Source organism: Artibeus jamaicensis, unplaced genomic scaffold (genome assembly GCF_021234435.1).
Source record: "Artibeus jamaicensis isolate MK-2021 breed Jamaican fruit bat unplaced genomic scaffold, CSHL_Jam_final contig_233, whole genome shotgun sequence".
Lineage (NCBI taxonomy): Eukaryota > Metazoa > Chordata > Mammalia > Chiroptera > Phyllostomidae > Artibeus > Artibeus jamaicensis.
The window spans coordinates 35,360,739-35,382,684 of NW_026521486.1; the positions used below are offsets into that span (position 1 = coordinate 35,360,739).

The window sequence follows — 21,946 nt, forward strand, 5'->3', positions numbered from 1 at the left end:
TTCTTATTTCAAACAGTCTCTAAAGCAATGCTTCCTCCCAGTGATTAGGGTCTGGGTTATAAAAGAACTTTTCTGTGTGCAAAGAAAACAAAAACATTAACACAAGATCAAAAGCTTAATTAAGCTAGTGATATAAGCAGAGTAATAGGTAATATGGAGAAAATGGAAGATCAGAATTTAACACCCCAAGAACACAATGGATGAGCAGCACTCCCAGTTCAAAGTTGGATCACAGGGTTTCAGAGAGCGAGAGTTCCAGTCCTCATCAGGTTTTTACACCGTGTGTGGGGCCTGGTGGAAACCTGCCGTTCCTTTGCCTGGAGGTCTTTTTTCCAGCTGGTCATCTGGCTGGCTCCCTCGATACTTTCTGATTCCTCCCTTCCAAGTACTAACCAGGCCCGACCCTGCTTAGCTTCTGAGATCAGATGAGATCAGGCGCATTCAGGGTGGTATGGCCATAGACAGATACTCTCTGATTCCTGGTACAGTATCACCTCCTCAAATCAGTGTCACCTTCTCTAAGGAAGGACTGCCATCACTCTGGATCCACGCACCTGCTCAGTTTAGTCATGGCATCATCACCCTCACACACCACATTTGATATTTGTTCCTGTGATTACCGTACCCCCTAGAAAAGAACAGAGGCTCCATGAAGACAGGCATTTGGCCTGGGTTAGTGCTTTCTCTCCAACACCTAGAATAGTGCCTGACACCCAACAGCCAGTCAGTAAATGGCTGTTAAATTAATATACAAATAAAAGAAAAGGACTAGATTAACAAATGAATTATTAAAAATGAGAATGACTTATTTATAAGGCTCACATAAAAAATTAAATATCACCACATTAAAGGTACTCTGTTTCTCATCAAGGTGAGCTTTTGTTTGCTTTCCTTTATACTTTCCTAAATTCCTTCAAAAAGCATATATAATTTCATGTTACTTTAAAACTTAATTGTTAAAAAGGATAAGAGTAATAAAAGAGATAACAATGAGGTAAGGGAGACCTCGGAATCTGCCGTTATCAAGGCAGATAACAGCACATTTCCCAGGTACTTTGCTAGTCCACACACTGGAGCAGGGCAGGGGTTGGGGGAACGCATTCCACTTCACACTGTCAGAAAGGGACAGAGCCTCGGAGGCAAGTCCACTGATGTCTGTGTGCATCTCTACCCCACGCCATCCTGCTTCACTAGAAGACCACCGCCTTCCAAGTTTCCAAAGATTTTATATTAGAACTCAGAAAACCTACCAAATGCAGAAAGATTCTAATCAACACCGTACTGAAAATGTGGAATTACTATTAATCAAGCAATAAATTTGCTCACATTTTTCCCAAGTGATCTCATCTAACCAGTTATTATTATATAATGGGCCACACACTACTTGTGGCATTTTGTTTATATCACACGATTTCATTTTAAGGGCAGCCCTTGTTCAGAAAGGATTTATTAAGATGGTAATGTTCATCTGGCTCTATACTCAGAGCATGGGGAAGGAAGGATAAGAGAAGTAGAAGAATTTATAATATGGCTAAGAAAACATAAAACATGTCCAAAAAAGAAATTCAGAATAAATACAAAGCAGATGAAACAGTAACAGTACAGCATGGGCAGTACACAAAATCACTCAGGAAATTGTTTTCACTTGGGAAAACTATTACAGGATAAGGAAAGGGGTTCCCTGGAGAAATGTCATTTTGACCTTGGATTTGGATGGAGTGAAGGATTTAGATCAGAGTAGTTGATCTTTCTCAAATTACTTTATCATCCAATGTCCAGGATCTTAATCCTAATAAAATACGTTCCCACTTCTTATGAGAATAAAATTATATAATACATGCAAAAAAAAGCCATGAAGAATGAAAGCTATCATGTAATTATAAGGCATTATTTCAAAACTAAAAATAGAGAATGTGTGAATGTTCTCACTATACCCCAGAGAAACAAATCTGCTCAGTTTCAGTACATTCTCTTACAGTGGTCACCTCCCTACTAATGAATGAACAGGTGTGGTTCCAGATCACAACCGTGGCTCACAACCTCTTGCACTACGGCATGACTGATACACAATATTACCTCTAAAAGGAAAAGTCCTTCAGAGGAGTGGCTTATAAACAGTACTCAGTGGATAAAGTAGATAATTTGGCACCTACTTTTCTTTGTTCTAAATAAACACTCACTGAACACGTTGGGTTATGAAATCCATTTACAGATCCCAACTTTCCAAGAGCTTAGAAATAGAACAAGGAAAAAACCTTTTGAAAACATGTTACGAAAATACAGAAATGTTATTATCCATCTTTTTCTGAATATCAAGTAGACTGCTTAGAAGAAAATCATTTCCCATCCCACACCCTAAAGAAGTGTTATTCAAAGGATGAATTGAAAAAGCAATTCATCCAAAATAGTGGTTGAATTCCACATCTTATTTCGGATTTCATCACTGTCAAATACTGACAAAGTCATTTCAATATTCCAAACCTCAAGATTTTAACTTGCAAAATTGATCTTTAATTCTTAACAGTTGGTAGTCCAAGTGAATTTACATACTAAAAAATTATAATTAAGATGTAATTTAAGTATAGCGAAATGCACAGATCTTTAATAAAAAGTTTCAGCAGTTTTGACAAGGACAGTCACCCATACACATCACGTGTAATCCACACGGCAAACTTCCTCATTACTCCACAGACCTCCTTTGTACCCTTCCCCAGTTAACCCCCTACATTCCTCCTGCCCGTCTCCAACAGAACCTCTTAGAGGCACATATGTGGAATAATGTACATATTTTGAATAATGTACCATTTCACAAATAGGGGTTGAGTTCGATGAAAATAGCCCAGGAGTATTAATGAACCAATCATTGTTAAAGCACAGAGGGCCTCTGGTTCCCTTCTGCACTGTGGTTGCTTCAACCCAATAACTATTTTTGTCAGAGATGAATGAAGTGGCATGTTTCTCAAATGCAAAGATAACATGAAACAAGAAAGGGTAACTAATATAGTGAATGACTCCCCCAAATCCAAAACTACATCAACAGGATGAAAACTAAATACAACAACGTAACATAAAAATATAAAATACCCTATACTTAGGTTTAAATAAAACCAACTGAGTATACAATGAAGAAAAGTTGACATAACAGAGCAAAAATAAGAACTTTGTGTTCAAATGCAGTGGAATCAATACTATGTCACTGTTACCAAAAATACTCATTTTAACCTATGCTGCATCAAAAAAGTAAAGTATTCAAAGAAAATGAGAAAATAACTGTCATTGCCTCTATGCTGATCAAACAAGCAATGGAACTATTTGTGCAAGTCTCATAAGATAAACTGTTCCCGGGACTGCAGATGACTAACAGAGTGGATGAAACACTCAGGTGACATGCTGACCATTTTCACAGATGGAAAGAACTGACGTGGGAAGTGCTGATAGACGTCAGTGTGGCTCTAGGGAACAAAAGTAGGGATGCTTGCTTCAAGTTAGAGGGAGATATATTCCAGATAACCTGACAAAAGAAACCTAATCATTGGAGCTGTTGGAAATAAGAGACTTGTCTTTTGCAGCAATAAAATTTGGTTACCCCAGTGTTACCGGAGATTCTTCTAGATGACCATTTGTAATGGGTGTTATATGAAGGTCTGAAGTTCATCAATTATGTAACTAGTTTCTACAACCCCTTTACATGCTAAGGTTCTATAATCTATGCTTGGGTTCTATGGCGTGTCTTATTGTACATCCTGGGTGGACTCTCTTGACCAGATATTGAGGGAACCTACCCCACTGTATTAACTAACACCCAGAGGTATTAGTAAGGCTCAAACAATATTTATAATTTGAGAAAACATTTGGGACAGAGAGGAAGTGAGGACAACATGGTCTTCAGTCATCCTCACTTTTTGTGAGATCATCCACAACTACTGATTTTACCCTAGGAACTCCAGTCGGTAGTAGCAGTAGCTGTCCCTGGGTGCCAGCCGTCATTCATGTCACTCACTCCCAGGTAACCTCAGAGGTTTCAGGGTCACTTTATAGCTTAAAGAAGTGGCCCCAAACCTTTTTAGCACTAGAGGCCAGTTTCATGGAAGACAATTTTTCCATGGATGTGGTCGGGGTGAGACGGGAGGAGGGGCTCAAGCAGTAATGCCAGCAAGGCCTCACTCGCTTGCGCCGGCGCACCGCTCACCTCCCACTGTGTGGCCTGGTTCTTAACGGGCCACAGACTGGTCCAAGTCCACAGCCCGGGGGCTGGGGACTCCTGGCTTAAAGAACAGGAATAAAGTCCACACTAAACTTCACCCACTGGGTGGCTGATACCTTCATGAAACCAAAACCCGAAATGCTATACGACGATGCCTTTGTTTGTGACACTTCCCACAGAAACACAGACAAACCTAGAATCAAGCATCTTCTGCCTCTGCTGAGTCAGACAAAGTGTAACAAAACTAACTTCACATATTAAAACTTCATGTGTAACCCCAGACTGAGAGAATGATAAGGCGGTTGCAGAGTCACTTTGTGACTTACGGTAACATGGAAATCTTGCACGCACCATACTCATCCAGTCCGTCCGAAGTTTATTAACTGACACAGTTGGCAACCGTGTTACTCTATTAAGATGGTATATCAGAGATCACTGGAGAGGTACAACATTAATCACTAAAAGTTCTGAAAGAAAATTGCAGGAAGAAAATACCAGGAAGTATGTTCATCTGAACTGGTATTTGTGAGGTTATCTCGCCTTCACTGGAAGTCTGGAAAGCCACAGTAAAATTTCATTAAGTGATAAAAGGAAAATAATTATATATTTCAAATGTCATGATCTAGAAAACATGTTTGTCATTCAAACACATACATATTTATGATAAAAACATAATTTACAAACTTCATCAAGTGCATTTCACTCAATAGATAATTTTGAAAGCCAGGTATGGATGTAATAATATATTAGGCATGGTACAAATCAGCTATAGAACTATAAATAAAATTTGTTTTTCACAGTTTTTCTCCCCTCTCTGGTTCTCTCCATCAATAAATTTAAATCTTTATTATTGAATTATCCAGGTAGTAACCTAAGAGTCACAAGCCCTTCATAAATTTACTAGGAAAAAGACAGACAAAAGAAAGACACAAATATGTATTTGGAATATTAGGATCTGTAAATATTTTGGTCCCTCAAATGCATGTATATCCATAAAAGGCATATGACTTACATATTTTCACCCTAATGATAAGCAAGTTAAGAAAATATGTATGAAATACAGAAGCAGCTCCTAGGAAAGTACCTAAGAAGTAAAATCGTTCAGTATAACAGGGGGATCAGCAAGAAATAGAACTAGAGACATCTAACTCAATTTATGAAGCCCTTTGGGTACCAATTTAAAAAAAAGGAGGGGCATTATTCTTTAGAGATGATGTTTGTCTCTAGGGATGAACAAGTAAAAGAGGCAGAGAGTGTGATTTGGAAGGACCCTTATGTTGGAATGTGGAGAAAGCCCACACAGAGTCAGGGGCCCAGGCAGACGTCTACTTCAGGGACTGAAGAGGAACATCCACCTTCGAGAGATGTTTAAGTGCTAAAACTCTTAAGACTTGTGATTAAAACTTCGTGTTTCTAAGAGAAGGCAAACCACCACTCCTGAAGGGATGACTCTTGGTTTAAAAACTTTTTGATCTGACCTGTACAATCACTTCAAGTTGAAGTCTTTAGTAAACACCTATTGTTTTGTACATTTTCTTAGGGAACTTGGAACACACAGAGAACAGAGTATCTGTAAATGAAGAAGTCATCTATCTAGAAAGCGGTATGACAACAGCATAAACAACATAAACTGTAGAGCTATAGGGGTTTTTAAGGGAAGGAAAAAATATAAATAAAAAGGGGGAAAAGGGGAAAGAAATCTGGATTCAAAATTTGGCTCTGCAAGCTGCAAGGTGAATGGTCTTGGGCAAAGTTATTTAACCTCTCTAAAGAGCCTATTTCCTGGGCAAAAAGTGACCGTAATAACTAGCTTGTGGGGTTGTGATAAGGATTAAAGATAAAAATATGCAAAATACCTAGAGGTATGCTAGATATAATAATGCTTTGCTAAATGCTTGACCTGGCACATGGAGAAACTCAATACAAAGCAGTTATTTTGCACCTATTTTTATATATGCATTTGACTTTTTTAAAGGACATGATCTAGTAGAGATAATATGCCTGAAAACTGTCTTGCTATATATAAAGAAAATTAATCCCAGAAAGGCGGGAAGGAGTCCTCTCGGGCACCATTGATAACCAGGAAAGAACCTGACAGTGACACAGGCATTTTCCCTAAAACCTGAAAAAGTTTAAGCAGAAAAACAAGTATGTAAAAGACATTATGTAGTAACTCAGAAAGGACTTAGAGGTGTAGTCAGCGGAGCACAGCGCGGGTAAGAGAACCAGATTCAGAGCAGAACATCACTGTATCATCTGAAGAGCACTTCAGAAAAGACTTGCTACCTAAGGCAGGGCTCTGATGCTCGTGATTCTGGGGCACTGGGAAGCAGGTAGATTCTAGAAAACTTTCTCCTGTATAGAACTTCATTAGGCTTTTAAATGTCTTCAAGTCATTGTTACTTTTCTTCCTCATCTCTATTTCCTATGAGACTTAGTCATGATGGACAGCTGTTCCGGCCATGGTACTTTTCGGGAAGATGCCTCTGATGGGTGCTACCACAGTGCCGCCCAGACTCCCTTGTAGGAAAGGAGGGCAGTTGCCTCAGCTGCTACAAGTGCTTCTTGGAGGAGAGCCCTCACATGTCAGCCCTCAATGAGGACGGACTGGACTGAACATGGCTGCCTCAAACAGGGAGGCCTGTGGGGCACGAAGGCTCTGCCCCTTCATTCCAATGGGAGACGACTCTGAAAAACCTGCTGAGGCTTCCAGTATGACTGCATCGCAACCCGATTTCTCACTCTGCCCAACCCTGCTCCCTTCACTCCTATTCCACTGGCGTTGATCCTAACAGCTGTCCCTAAGAAATCTCCTACTAACCTCTGTCTCAGAGTCTGCTTCCTAGGGAATGCAACCTGCAATAAGTAATTCTAGAGCTGCTGGGAGACTGTTGTCCTTATTGTTGTCACTTAAAACCCAGTGGAACAATCTCAAGGCACTGTGAAACAGCATGCTCCCCTGACAGTGCACATTAGCGCCCCCCCCCACCGCCTTTATCTACAGTTGTACTTTCCACCGCTTCAGTGACCCACAGTCAACCATGGTCAACTACATTCCAAAAATATTAAATGAAAAATTCCAGAAATTAGCAATTCGCAAGTTTGAAATTGCGTGTTATTCTGAGTAGCATGATGAGGCCTCCTGCCATCCTTCCAAGGATGTGAATCATCTCTTTTTCCAGTGTCTCCATGCTGTAGGCTTCTTGCTTATCAGACTGATTGTCACGGTATTGACTGCTTGAGTTTAAGTAACTTATTTAACTTAGGAATGGCCCCAAAGCACAAGAGCAGTGATGCTGGCAATTTGGATATGCCAAAGAGAAGCCATTAAGTGCTTCCATTAAGCAAAAAGTTATGGATATATAGAAAAAAACATAAATATATAGGATTTGGTACTATCCAAACATACTTTTGGACCATCCACTGTGGACTTTGGAACAAAGCCCTGTGAGTAAGAGGGGACTACTGTATACACACAAAGGGACAAGAGAAAACCTATCACTGTGATAGGGTAGCACACTTGTTCTTGCCTCTTCTTCGAGACTAAAGCTTCCTTTACTAGAATTACATGATTTGGATGGAGAAAAGGTGTGGACAGAAGAGAACAGCCCCTGGGAAGAAGCCAGGTGTGAGGAACAGGACACATAGTGGAGATAAGAGAATTCTATCTGAAGCAAAGGGACATTGCTGAAAGCAAAGATGAGAGAGAACAGGAGAAGACCATCTAAAAAGAGAGTCTTGAAAGGCAGAATGGTTTTGGGAAAGATTAAGTCCAAAAATCAATGAAAGCGATTTTCAGTGAAAAATGGTAAATGTAGTATCTTAACCTGGTAAGTAAACCTTGCTAAGAGTTGAGCACTGTGAACTCGACTGCAAACTTCAAATCTTCATAAAGACCTGAAAAGAACTCAGACAGGTGAAAAATTGAAAGGAAATGTAGGAACACTATAGAGTCCTTAACATGAAGCTGCCCTGCATCTTCTGTACGGGCCCTTTGATACTATACCTTCTTTCTCATCGCCCACCTCCGCAGGTGTACCTCCTCAGTGTCTTTCTTGGTACCCAGGTGAGTCCCTTCTTGGTTACTTGCTTTTTTGTGACATACTCAATATTTTAAGTGAACTAAGGCTATTGGTTTCAAGGATTCTAGCTGGTGTATTTACACAGAGGAATCACAGCTACTAACCAGGAGATACGCTTCATGGATATCTCTTAAAAGTAATGTTTTGCAGCGCACATTAAAAAGAATGCCATTCAGTGAGTGAATGAGAATTTTATACTAATCTTCAAAGAATCACAGTTCTGAACTGAAAGTAACTATAAAGATCATATTTAGACTCACCTCCTAACTTTATAAAGGAAGAAACCATTTTCTGGAAGATTTTTTGCTTATATATATTTTCCTCCTTTCCCACCCATATAACAATATTAAGAAATGTTTTCTGCTCCACCTCCGATCTCAATTTCCCTGCTTCTTTTTAACAGTATCTATGCTGCCCAAAAAAAAGCATCTTAAGGTGGACAATGTGAAGTCTCTAACAAGGCAAAAAAATTAGGTGAAGAAGCAGCTGGTTCTTTGGCCCTAGATGGAGAGTTAGCATGGTCTTACTCTCTTCCCCAAATCTCCTAGGGCAAGGGGTGCTTTTGGACATACATATGTCCAATGTCCCTCTCACTGCCCACCCTCCCTATCTCTCTCCTACCCTGGATTGGGCCCATGGGGCTGCAAGTCACCCAGTACAGCTTCAATATTTTAAGGGCAGTATAATAATCTCAGATTGTGGTTACCTGTGTCTTCCTTTCTAAGAGCAAAGGTACTTCAGCTCCAAACCTGAAACCTCAAAAGAAAGAAAATCCTAAAAGTAAATGGAATTCTCCACTGATTTTTTTCTTAAGTGGTTTCCTACTTTCAATATTACAACATACAATAAGATCTGTACAGAAAAAATCCAGCCATTGTTGATATAACAAAAATGATTTGTGCAACATCGATGTAACCCAGCAGCCAAGGAGAGTGGACTGGAATGTGCGTGTGTGAACAATGACAACTTCATTGTACTAGTCAGTGGAGGTGGTAGACATCATCAAGTGGGCGTGTGCACTGTATGACTTTCACCTTCAAAATGATTGAGTGAGTAGAGCAATGAACCTCCATCACATTTTGCATTAAGCTTGAACATTCCTCCGTGAAAACTATTCGGATGACTCAGAAGGCTGCAGCTATGGGCAACTGGTGATTGGCAGCTTCATCACCAGAACGCACCCACTAACACATCACGTGTTGTGCAGTCTTTTTACAAAACCTCAGATCACCCAGATGACTCAGCGCCCCTACAGCTCAGTTTTGCACCCTGAGACTTCCATTTTTTTTCCCAAAACTAAAATCACCTTAGAAAGGGAAGAAGTTTCAGAACATCAGTGAGATTCAGGAGAATATGATGGGGTAGCTAGTGGCGATTGGGAGCCTGTAAGAGGTCCCAAGGTGCCCACTTTGAAGGAGAAGGGGACTGAGTCATCATTGTCCTTTGTACAATGTTTCCTGTATCTTCTGTCTTCTTCAATTAATGTCTCTATTTTTCATATTACATGGCCAGACACATTCTGGACAGACCCCATGTGAAGCAACAGAGGAGATCACCTGGTGACAAACTGGGAACGGACCCATTTTTCTGGGCTTGACTATAGAGACTCTCAAGCATTTGGAAGAACAAAATGATAGAAGACAGAAAGCAACTACTTAGCTCATTTGGTCTTTTAGTAGTTTTCTGAGATAATGCCTTTTTACAGGTGGTGAGTTTAAGGGCAGGGAAACAATTGTGAAAGGAGAAGATGAGGGGGACCTAGACATCCTAAAGAGGCCTAAAAGTCACCAAAAGCAGATCAGACTTTATCACTCCACATCACAGGTTCAAATTTGAATGCCAGTTCCACTCCAACAATGCACAGATCAGTTGAAGGACACTGAAAGAATAACTGAATTAGACCCCAACCATGTCCAGACACTGTCAAGTTCTACACTCTGTTCAATGGAGATGACACTCTCACCAGTCAGAGTGAACTTGTTACATAGCTCATTAAAAACCTCTGTAAGTAAGATTCACATTTGTTCTCATCTATTCAAATGACCCTATAGTAGGACAGAACACAGGTGTGCACCCTGTTGTAGAAAGGGGTCTTAGTAGCAGAAATATGGATCCTTAGACTACATTTCTTTTGGCAACCACAAAGAGAAAAAATGTATAATTTTTTAAATGGAATATACTTTAAAAAGTATATTGAAAATACCCAGTTTACCACCCAGTATATACATTTGCTTTTATACATGACAAAGAGGAGCACTGCTAGACATAATCCTTCCACCCAAAATAGCAATTCCACCAAATGGAGCCTGTGCCTGTTAAATCACTGGGAGCAAATGATAGGTGTTAGGCAAAGCAAACTGATTCAGTACAGCCTGTTGGGAGTGCATGCACTTGTTTGAAAACAGCATCTTTTCCCAAGAGAGGCATAGCCAATGAAAGGACTGAGACTCTGAAGATTAGAATCTTCTGTTTCACTGCAGCGAAGCCAGTGCAGGACCAACTTCCCTTGTCTCCACGTGAGTGAGCCTGGATCATTTTCTGAATGGACCACCTCTAGAGCAGAAAATGAAATGCTGCTTCTGAGCCCAGCAATTTCTGCTGAGTGTGCCAACTGGGATGGTGAGCAGTCACAGCCTGGGACCTGACTCAGGCCCCCAGCTGGCTCTAGAAAGAGGACAACTCACAGAGGCACAGAGGTGGGCTGAGCTGTACCCGAGCACCCAAGAGAGAAAAACTTCTATAACTGCCACTTCCCAAAACAGCTATCCCCATCACTCCAAACACTAATCATGGACATTGAAACCTACAGGATTTCCAAGAAAAACAAACAAAGGCTGCACATGTCCACCCTATTCAAGACAGGTGCCGTGGAGGCCGCGGTGAACTGGAACTCTTTTTCCTTCTAGGCATGCCTCTTCTTCCGCCCCCTGGGTCTGACCGGCCCAACAACCACTGAACCCATTTCTCTGAGTGCCCAGCACCCAAGCTGGAGCAGAATTAAGAGGTAAGTAGATCAGATGAATTTTTTTAAAAAGGCATGGTTCTACTGCAGAAAATTTTCCAGACATAGTAGGAGAAAACTGGTACTATTGCTTGAAGAAACTGGTTGGTCTGGCAAGAATGCTTACAAAATTACTTCCTATTTTTCAAAAAGTGTGTTTTGCCCAGGAATTCCAATTAAAAATAAAGTTTCACTGAAATTGGAAAATATGATCTAGATCCTTTGGATATAAAAGAGCCGAGATGACACGGCACTGGGTATTGTAACGTGGCAACACCGCAAAGGCTCCGCGGTTGTCCTTCAAACGGAGAGTTGTTCCCCCAAGTGCTTCCCGTGATCTGGGATTTCCTCTCTGGCATCAGCCTCGGTCTCACCCTGTACCACCGGAATTTTTCCCAGGCCTGAAAATCCTGTCTCCACATTTGGAGATTCCAGAAATGCATTCTTTTCTTGCTTCCTTTGTAAGAACGTATAGAGTCTAATAGAACTTTCATTAGGAAATTATAATTAACCAAACTCAGCTATAATAACACCTTATAGTAGAGCTGTATGATAAAGCTTTAAGCCTGAAGTCTCATCATACAATAAATCATTTTCTTAGTCGGCTAATGATTTAATGTGCTAACTTTTCTGTTTGGGAATACTTTTCAAGTATATGGGAAGAGCTGCAAGAATTGTACAAGGAATTGCTGCAATAGCGTCTGCCCAGATTTGTTAGTCACAAACTCCGCCACATTGCATCCTCCTTGCTCTCACTCTCTCTCTACATATACACACGACATACATCTTTCCTGCAGCGCTGAATTTGGGGATTTGTTCCAGATATCGTGGTCTTTCATCCTTTAATTCTTCAGCATGTATGTGCTAGAAACAAGTACATTGTCTCATATAACCACACTACTATTAACATTCAGGAAATCTAACTGATATAATACTGTAACCTAATGCATAATACATAATCAACAGCACCAATAATGTTTCTGTAGATATTTTTCCTGATCCACAATCACATACTGATTTCGCTGCCATATCTCTTTAATCTCCTTTAATCAGAAAGTTTCTCAGCCTTCATGTTTTATGACTTTTGACATTTTTTAAGTTCAAGACGGTTTTTCTATTAAATATCCCACACTTTATACTTCTCTGATAATTCCTTGTGGTTAGTTAGATTATGAGTTTGTGTCGGAAATATTAAATAGGTGATGTTGTATGTACCACATCAAGAGGCACAGGACACCACTTCGTCCCTTTTTTTATTTTAAACCCCATATCTTATTTACTTAAAGAAGATATTATAAGACCAATGCCCCCCAGGTGTGTTAACTTTGAAATGAATGAAGCTGATGCGCCTTTGGGTGGTGGGCACAACAGTGGAATATGTAGAACATGTGTCGTGGAAATGGGCACCTGACACCTGTGTGACCCTACTAACCAGTGTCACCAAAACGAAGCTAATAAAATGAAATAAAATTTATGAAACAAAATTCTAATCTCACTAACAATTTTCTGAAACATAATCTCATTGGACAAATAAATAATCAAGTGTAGAAAGGATGGAAAGATTAATTTCTTGCACTTTAATTCTTAGCAATGCCATTTACTGACTAAGGGATCTTAGGCAAGTTAATTTATCTCCCTAAATAGGTTTTTCTATATTGGTATTTAAAAAAAAAAAAAAACCTTTTTACACAACAGTCTGAAATCCATGCATAACTCAATACATTTGCATTACTGGCAATTTTGTGAGCAAATAATGTATCTACCCCAATGAGGCACATTCTTTTCTATTCTGTACAGTTATAAAAATAAAACTTCATAGTCACTTTTTTAAATGTTCCTCAAAGTAGTGTTGATAAAAAGTACAGTGCCTTACTTTTTGTCTTGCAAGTATAGCTATGCTTCAAAGAAATCTAGATTTGAATATTTTACTAAAAAAGCACTATACTTCCAAATGAATGTGAGTTAGTGAGACCAAATAAGCATTTAATGTTAGTAAATGAAAAAAAAATGACTCCTTAACAAGGACTTTCAGGGTTCAAAGGAGTGAAAAGGGCTTCTCTCAGACATGTCACCTGCAGTATAATTATAATTGTTATCAAATCATGCTTAAGAACAAATTATATTTTCTCACAGTTTACATCATGTACCTAATCATAGGAATGTAGAAAAGAAATGATTAACCCTCCAATTTGTACATATCAAGCGACATGACTTAAAAAAATAAATTAAAGTGATCTTAAAACTATGCTCCTTAAATTCAAATTACTTTCATGGGTATGCAGTACTCCAGAGAGGGAAGCACATTTAAAGTCCAAAAATAAAGTCAAAATCCACCAACCCCTTTCCACAAATTAGGAAAATGCACTTCTCCAAATTAGGAGTTTCTTTCTCAGAAGAAAGTCACCTCAGAGTTTTGGTTCATGCAGTATACAGGGTCCAGTACAGATAACACCCTTTTTTAATTATGTTATCTTTTATTACAAAATTATAAGCACCATATTCTGCAACATAACAATGTCACACTCAAGCACACCATATAACATTTTAGCTGAAGTGTTCAAATTAAAACTATAAATAATTACATCCATATTATTACCCTGCCAACCATGCTCAAGCAGGCGTTACTTCTGCTGCACCCTGTAGGCGTGGGAATTTCTTATCACTTTGCCTCGGCCAAAATGCTCTTCCTGCTGCTCCTCACACACCAGGCTTACTCAGCCTCAGGGTTTTCTTCCTTGATGCATACCGGTATCTGCCCGTGTGTTTAGAGACTTGTTCAGTCTAACTAAAACTAAGTGCTCTCGTACTCCATCACTCTCCATACTGTCCTACTCCACTGTGCTTCACAGCATCATCTGATGTTACAGGGTTATATTCATTTGTCTATTATCTGCTCATCTCCCCCAATGGGCAGCAGGACACAGGGGGCCTGCCTATTTATTTATTAATTGTCTGTCCTCCCTGTGGCTAAGAATTTGGTTTATCTTGTTCATTCCTTATTCTCAGTGATGAAAACAGTGTCTGGCATACAACAGTTACTCAGTACAGTAGTACTGAATGAAATAATTAGTGTTTCTCAGATATTTAAAAGAATAGTTAAGATGCCCAGAGGTAAGTGGAGTTCACAAGAACATGTGGTAATCATAAAATATTTTAAAAAGTAAAAATGTGTCTTACATAGCAGACATGAACTAAACAATGGACAGTACATATAAGATTTTTAAAAATTCAGAGGAAGAAAATACTTGCTTTATGAACAAACTCTGAAAGAAAAATATAAGCATTTAGACCAAAAGTCAAGATTACCTTCTAACTTTTTAAGAATGGTTTAGTTTAAAGTAAACTGTAGATTATTACAGCATCATACCAAAAAACATCTTTCCTTTCCCTTTCTCTCCATTTGTTTTCAAAGTGACCTTCTCTCCTCTTACCACTCTCTCTGAATATATAATATATATAATGGTTGTATTCTGCCACATCTTGGAGATTACTGTTCTGGACAATTTCACCATGTAGAATTCAGATTACCTTTTTATTTACAGAATGGTTTTTTATTATAATTTTAATTATCAGTTCTCTTCCACATTTTGTTCTTCTTCTTCAGGGACTTCAATTAGTCACATGATGGCTCTTCTTTGTCTTTCTTCCATTTCAACCACTTTCTCTCTGACCCTTTGTAGTTGTTTCTTTATGTCATTGACATTCTCATCATTGTTCACTGGCCTTGCTCAATGGTACTTATTAAACGTTTTTTCAGGTCTATTCTTCCTTTGGTATCTTGTAATTTAGTCTGTATTTCTAAAACTAATAAAGTCTACCACTTCATTCTCTTTCTTTCCTAAGTTCAATCAGCTTCAATTTCATTTCCTCTTGTTTTGTTTCATTTTTTCATTTCTAACCTTAGTTTCTGAATTTGTGATTCAAGGTGCTTTTCATACCCCAATAGTTGTTAGGAGACATTTAACTCAGATTACGGTGTTGTGTTAGCATTTTCTTCTGCTTCATAGTTGCATTTCAAAGAGGAATCTCCACCAACTGAAATGTTTTGATTCTTTATTCCATTTTGATCTTGCAGGAGTTTCATATAAATGAAGACTGATTACATCCAGCCCTTTCTTAGACAAGACTGACAGTATGAGCCAGTTTACAAGATCTCTAGTTCAAGAGCACCCTCTGATGTGCTGGTTTCTTTAAAGTGGCTTTGGGGATGGGGACAGGGGAGAATATACATTTCCTTCCATTTTCAGTTTTATTTCATCTTGTGGTATTCTAGATCTCCCCACTTCACTTATTTTCCCTTCACCAACAAGACTCCAAAGGGTGCCCCTCCCTTTGGAGCAGCATTTTCCCCCCACGCTGCTACCTGTGCATTGTTAAGTCCCTTCCTCTTTACTCAGGTAGTGTTCCTGCATCTACCTGATTCTCTGTCTCCATGTTCACACTCAGGATAGACTTTCTTTTTCTGAGCATGATTTTCACAGAATCCCCTCGTGTCCCTTTCACACAATTTTTTTCCAGAAACCCCGAATTGTCCACAAAGATTTACAGTGAAAACTCATGCAACGGCTCTATTGAAAAATGATGTTACTTTTCTACATACAGAAACCAAAGTTTATACTATCCTCTGCCTTCCAGTTCTGCTGTAGGTGAGGTATTTATGTGGTTTAATTTGTTTCTTTTTGGTCATACAATAGAAGATGTAGAAGGAACTGAGATTTAGACAGTGGCAATTAATTACTTCAGATACCTGGATGTTCCTCATTTATAATTCCTAACCAGACTTATGTCTGAAATTAGATTTCCAGTTTTACTCTTTAAATCTTGCAATGGAATTTGCAGTGGATACATTGTGTCCCACCTATCTCTCCTCTCCAGAGCTGTGTCTCTTCCCCCAGGGGTTGCAAATCATGGCTGTGACTTCACACAGCTGTCATTAAGAGTGACCCTTCCCCAAAGGGAACTGCCCTACTCAACACATGCCCTTCGTGACACAGCCAGCAGTCAACAGCTGGCTGATGCAAGGATCTGAAACTCAGCCCTTGAATTAATTTGTGACCATCAAAGGGCCATCCTACCTCCAGAGAGCTCCCTATAGGATCAGCGGAGGTCTCAGTTGCACCTGAATTGTGGATCCCGTCTGCCCAGTCCCATCATCCTCACTTCCTCCCAGGTGTATACCCTGAATGTTCCCTGCCAATATACCTTCTGCAAACAATTCTCTACCTCAGAGGCATCCAACATAAAGACAATCACCATCAAAATTTTATTGCATTATGAGCAGGGACTGTTGCAGATACTCTGAATATATTGTATGCATTCATTTAATTCTCACTGGGAAACTGTGAGGAAGATACTAGTCTTAGCATCTTTGTATCTCATATGAGAAAAGGAACTCTTAGAGAAGGTAAATACATCACCTAAGTTAATAAATGGTAACGGCAGGACTTGAACACAGGCACTCCGACTTGAAAGCCCATTCCTACCCACTTCGCTGCGTCCCACACTGGCTTTGCCTTCACTGTTTTTCTAGTATGACCCTTAATGGACCCGTTCTTGGCATTTTTCTAAACCCTGCTATACACCATAGCTAGCATATGCCACACACCAGAATGATCACAAACACTAAGATGTTTTTATTTTTAACATATAATATTTTTCCTAGTGGACTGACCATATGTTAATTGCTAAAGATGGAACTTATTAACCTTATCAATTTATCTCTCAAAGTTTCAGCATGAGGAACAAAGAAGCATGTTTTCAAATCTAGCATATTATCACTCACTCCTACCATTCGATTGTTTTTTATTTGTACAGGTGTATTATTAGATACACGTTAACAACCACTTCTCTCTGTATGTTTGGTTTTATATCTCGCTTCCAAACTGTATCAGAAAGAATATAACTCTTCTCAAAATTTCTTACCTCCATCTTGAAATTTGCTTAATCTTTCAAAATAGGATGACATGGGGACCTGGACAATATCGAGGATGGCCAGAAGCGTTCTCGTCAGCCTTAATAATTCACTGAAACTGTAAAATCCAAAGTATATGAGATTCCGAGCTAAGTGGACCACCTTAATAACAAAATGGGGTAAGGGAGAAAAACAAACATAAGGAACTAAAATTAGCATTGACTTTTTATTATCTAAATTAATGCAGATATTTCTAAACATTCTAATTCTTAACAACTAGGAATTTAAATAGTGCAAAAGTAACTGATTTATTCAAGTTTAGAATTAAATCCAAATAAGACCAGTCCATCAACCCCATCAAAGTTCAACATGATGAGATGAGGTGTCCACCAAGGAAGCAAGAAGACAAGATTTCAGGTATATAAAGGTAAGTTAAAGAAGTCTACATTAGAACGGTTTACCTCTTAATTAAATGTTAACTCATGTAAGTCAGTAAGATACCACTTAATAAATGGTTACGTTAATGAATTACTTTAATAAATGGATGTTATTCATGAAATTTGTCCAGAAATATATATTCCCTATTCTGGCTTTGTGGTCTTCCAGATACTATAAGACACGCTAGGTGTGAAAGCTACTTCCAAGTCGGCCCCCATTGTATGGTCCCCTTCCACACTGTGTCAGGGTTATCTGTGTGACAAACAAAACAGGGCAGATGGGACAGCATGCCACTTTTAAGATTAGGTCATAGAAGACTGCAACTTCCACATTGGGCTCTCTCTCTCTTCCCCAGCGGAAGGCAGCTGTTGTGCCACATGGACACCCTCAGCCTATGAAGATTTCAACTCCAAGAGATATGGCACCACATCCCCTCCTGCCCCCCCTTCCTCACGTAGGTCATGAACAGACCCCAAAGCTAAGCCCTTTCAGATTCCTGACCCACGGAAACTCTTAAGTACTAAATGTTTGTTGCTTTGGGCTGCTAAGATTGGGGTCATTTGTTATATTACCGCAGGTACCAGGTAACAGCAGCATCTTCTCTACAATTTTGTCACTATATCTCCAAAATGATATTATAACAAGAGATATTTCAATTCAGTTTCATGAGGCTAGACACATCACCTCCATGGATATGGAAAAATGTATCCAAACATACAATAAATATGCATTAAATGCAACAAAGCTTACACAAATAGAACGAAACTCAAAAACATTAAGGAAAACAGTAGCTTACTACAAATAAAATATTTTGCTTTGGACATCTAGCATAATAAAAGCATCCGATCTATGTTTTAATCAGTAGCACAGGGAATCATATCTTCATGAACGAAATATCCAATTACCAAAGCATCTTAAATATTATAGAGAAAAAAATCTTTACATTCGATGTATCTCATTTTTGACAGGAAAAATTGAGGAACTTTGCAAATGAATTGTTTTTCGAAATACCTCAAAGGTCAGTTTGTTTTTTTCTTTATCTCCAAAAGGAAAGGGCTGATTTACAACTTCTTTCAAGTATTCCTCAACGAATTCCATGGTCAGTGCAAATTTCCTCTTCATGTCATTTCTGGAACAGTCTGTTATAGAATCATATCTGCAAAGACAGAATATAAAGCAAGTTAAATTGATTGCCATCATTTAAAAATAGGAAAGTATACATACTTTAACTTCCTGGCTTCTTAAGCTGGGGCAAAATAATTAACCTTTGTAGATGCTGTGCCCTCATCTGTAAAATGAGGCTATTGTGACAAAAGGTAACACATGTAAAGCACTTATCTGAGCATATACCACAACATTAAGCATTTAACAAATCGGTATGCCCACTATTAATATGATTTCTGTTCACTGGTTTCCAGGATGATGTTTCTATTATCCAGGGTTGTCATTTTACACTCCAAAAAGAGTATTTTTATGTGCACCTGGATGACAACCACCTGAGTTTGAACACAGAAGTGCCTTTTTTATGTATTTTATTTCAAAATTGATGTCATTTGATTTTTTTTATTTCATCTACGGAATGAAAAGTCTTTGAGGAATTTTTCCAAACATACTCGTGAATCGTGATCTTTGTGGGGATCTCCGTCCAGAGCCTGGCGTAGCGAACAGGCACCACGGACTCCTGGGGGTCCCGGTCCACATGCATGTGCAGCATGAGGCGGCAAAACGACGCTCGGAGGTCGAACGGCAGGCTCTCGTCCGACATGCACCGCAGGATCAAATCCACAGACAGCTGTGTCGAAATCTGGTTGATGGCCAGATACTGGCGATCCAAGCACATCCTTGCAAAGAGGTTGAGCTGGTACCTTAAACATTTCAAACGTATATTATTTGTCTTATCTTGATAAAGTTCCTAAATATCACAGGATGAGCCAGTATCTACCTTCATGACACCAATATTACTAAAAGTATTGGAGTCAAACTCTGTTGGGGGTAAGTTAAGTAATTACATCATACAAATGAAATCGTTTCTATGTCCGTTCAGTTGCAATTTCCCTTACGGGTCCTGGCAAATGTGTCTGGTGGAGAACCACTGGAATCTTTGTTCTAGGTTTCCTAGGATCACGAATACACTGAGGACCATGGGTTACAGCTCACCCAAAGCCATCCCTCCCCACTTCCCCTTGTCCACTCAGCTCTGGGCTCCAGAATCTACACTCTAAGTTTAGATCCACTGAATTCCCAAACCAAATGTGATCAACCCACATGGCATCAGTACACTTGGATGCATCAGCCTCTGAGATCAAGAATTAGCCTTTGGCTTTGCTGCTGGAGCAGTGGAAACCAGGGAACAGGAGGCTTTCTCTGCCTTTCTCAGATTCCTGTCATTTGGGCCCAACCTGGCCCAAGGACATCTGTCTTAGTTGTCATCCCAGAAGTTTAAAGATGCCAGCAAGATTCTTGCTCATGACACACTGACCACCAGAAACTACCACCAGAATTTCCGCTGCCACATGCCACTGCTGGACTTTTGTAACCACAGACACCAGCTTCTCTTAAGCCCTAGGTCTCTACCTATTTATAAGCACTATATACTTGGCTAACCCTTTCTGAGGCCATGTCTGCATCAGCTTCTCTGGCTCAAGTTCTAGCTTCCTCTGAACTCCATTACTTAGATCCTCATCAGCACCCACTACAATCAGTAATAGAAAAAAAAAAAACCTTTGCTGCACAACAGCCCCAACAATCCAAATGCCTGGGAAACCAGAAAATTGCAAGAGGTATATATGGAAAGACAGGCATTAACTTTATTCTTAATACTTTAAATAATATTAAATATTTTAGCTACCCTAGTAGTGACTACTTTATTTTTATTTTAATCCTCACCCAAGGATTTGTTTCACTGATTTTAGAAGGAGAAAGAGAAACATCGATATGAGAAACATCAATCAGTTGCCTCCCACAACACGCCCCGACCAGGGATCAAACCCACAATGACTTTTTAAATTTCTCTCTCATGGATACCTGATTTTTTACAGGTTTCAGAGACTCTTTCAATGAACACGTGAGACTGAGAATGACGATTCTCTACAATACCTCACCTGTAATAGGTCAGAACTTCTAAATCGGCTTTGGTGCCTTCTTTGGCTTCTTGAGCAAGGTGCCTGATAGCTTTGCCATGAGGCTCCTTGTTGCTGTCAATCCAGTAGAGCCAAACCTCCTCATCATCAATGTCGTCTGCAAGGATGGCGCTCTCTATGGGGTTGTCCATTTGCATTGAGACTAGCCTTGAGATTAATAACACGTACAAACGCTATTAAGAAGCTCACTAATGTGATAAAGCACTATAATGTCTACAAACAATGGACAGAAAAAGACACCTCCATTATCCGGACTTACTTCGTTTGAATGAGAATGTCTGCATTGCCTGGGCTCAACATGAATTTACAGATGAGTTCTTGAGTTACAGGTATAGCGGTGGTATTGGACACACACAGATCTGATAAGTAATCCAAGAATCTGGCAAAAAAAATTAAATCAGAGATTAAGAAGAGGCACTTCATAAGATCATAATAAAAATAAATTTGGGGATATAGCAAAAATAACTTTTAAGATATATTTTAACTATTATATCCATAAAACATTTTTCTGATGTGTTACTTATCTACTACCTCATTAGAAACAAACATCAAATGATTTGTATGTAATACAAATATTATTTCAGAAAAGGATATGAGCTCACTTCTGTTTACTTGGTGATCTTCATCCCGCCGCACACTGACTTACTGTGTTTAGAAAATCGCATGTCTGCCCGAGAGTCAGACAGCCCCAGAGCAGGGTATCAAAACAAAAGCCGATCAAAGCTAATGCCATACTGAGAAAAAGAATATGGCACACACTTAATCAAAGTAGAGTCAGGGGGCATTGGTACATTCCAACATTTATTTGCTATGCTAATTAGTTAAGAAAACTTTACCAATCTGCTTGACTTATCTGCATTTATTTCTCCCAGGTAAGGCAGCATGGTGCAATAGAAAGAGAACTTGATGTGGAATCAGAACCTCTATTCTAGTTCTTACTATTGGGCCATTCTTGAGCAAATTGTTCTTTTGTCTTCTTTTTCCTCATCTCTATATTATCACCTCACTGGTGATACACCTCACTATATTATATTACACTGGTGATAATAACGTATAACCAGTATACTCTGTGAGAACATACAAGTATTTAAATGAGACAAGGAATATATTTTGAAAAATTATAAAGTAGTATAAATAATATTATAGTAAAAATCAATTACATTTAAATAT

General features: G+C 39.1%; 1 protein-coding gene across 2 annotated transcripts in view; it reads right to left on the reverse strand.

The window, feature by feature from the left end:
* The window catches only part of ITPR2 (inositol 1,4,5-trisphosphate receptor type 2), a 444,505-nt gene that overhangs the window by 279,187 nt on the left and 143,372 nt on the right, over positions 1-21,946 (reverse strand). For both annotated transcript variants that reach the window (XM_037144844.2, XM_053662176.1), the window contains 5 exons: positions 21,036-21,155; positions 20,738-20,923; positions 19,250-19,501; positions 18,648-18,792; positions 17,210-17,360 (listed from right to left, as the gene is read on the reverse strand). In XM_037144844.2, coding sequence (XP_037000739.2) covers positions 17,210-17,360; positions 18,648-18,792; positions 19,250-19,501; positions 20,738-20,923; positions 21,036-21,155 — 854 coding nt within the window. The remainder of the gene's footprint in view (positions 1-17,209; positions 17,361-18,647; positions 18,793-19,249; positions 19,502-20,737; positions 20,924-21,035; positions 21,156-21,946) is intronic.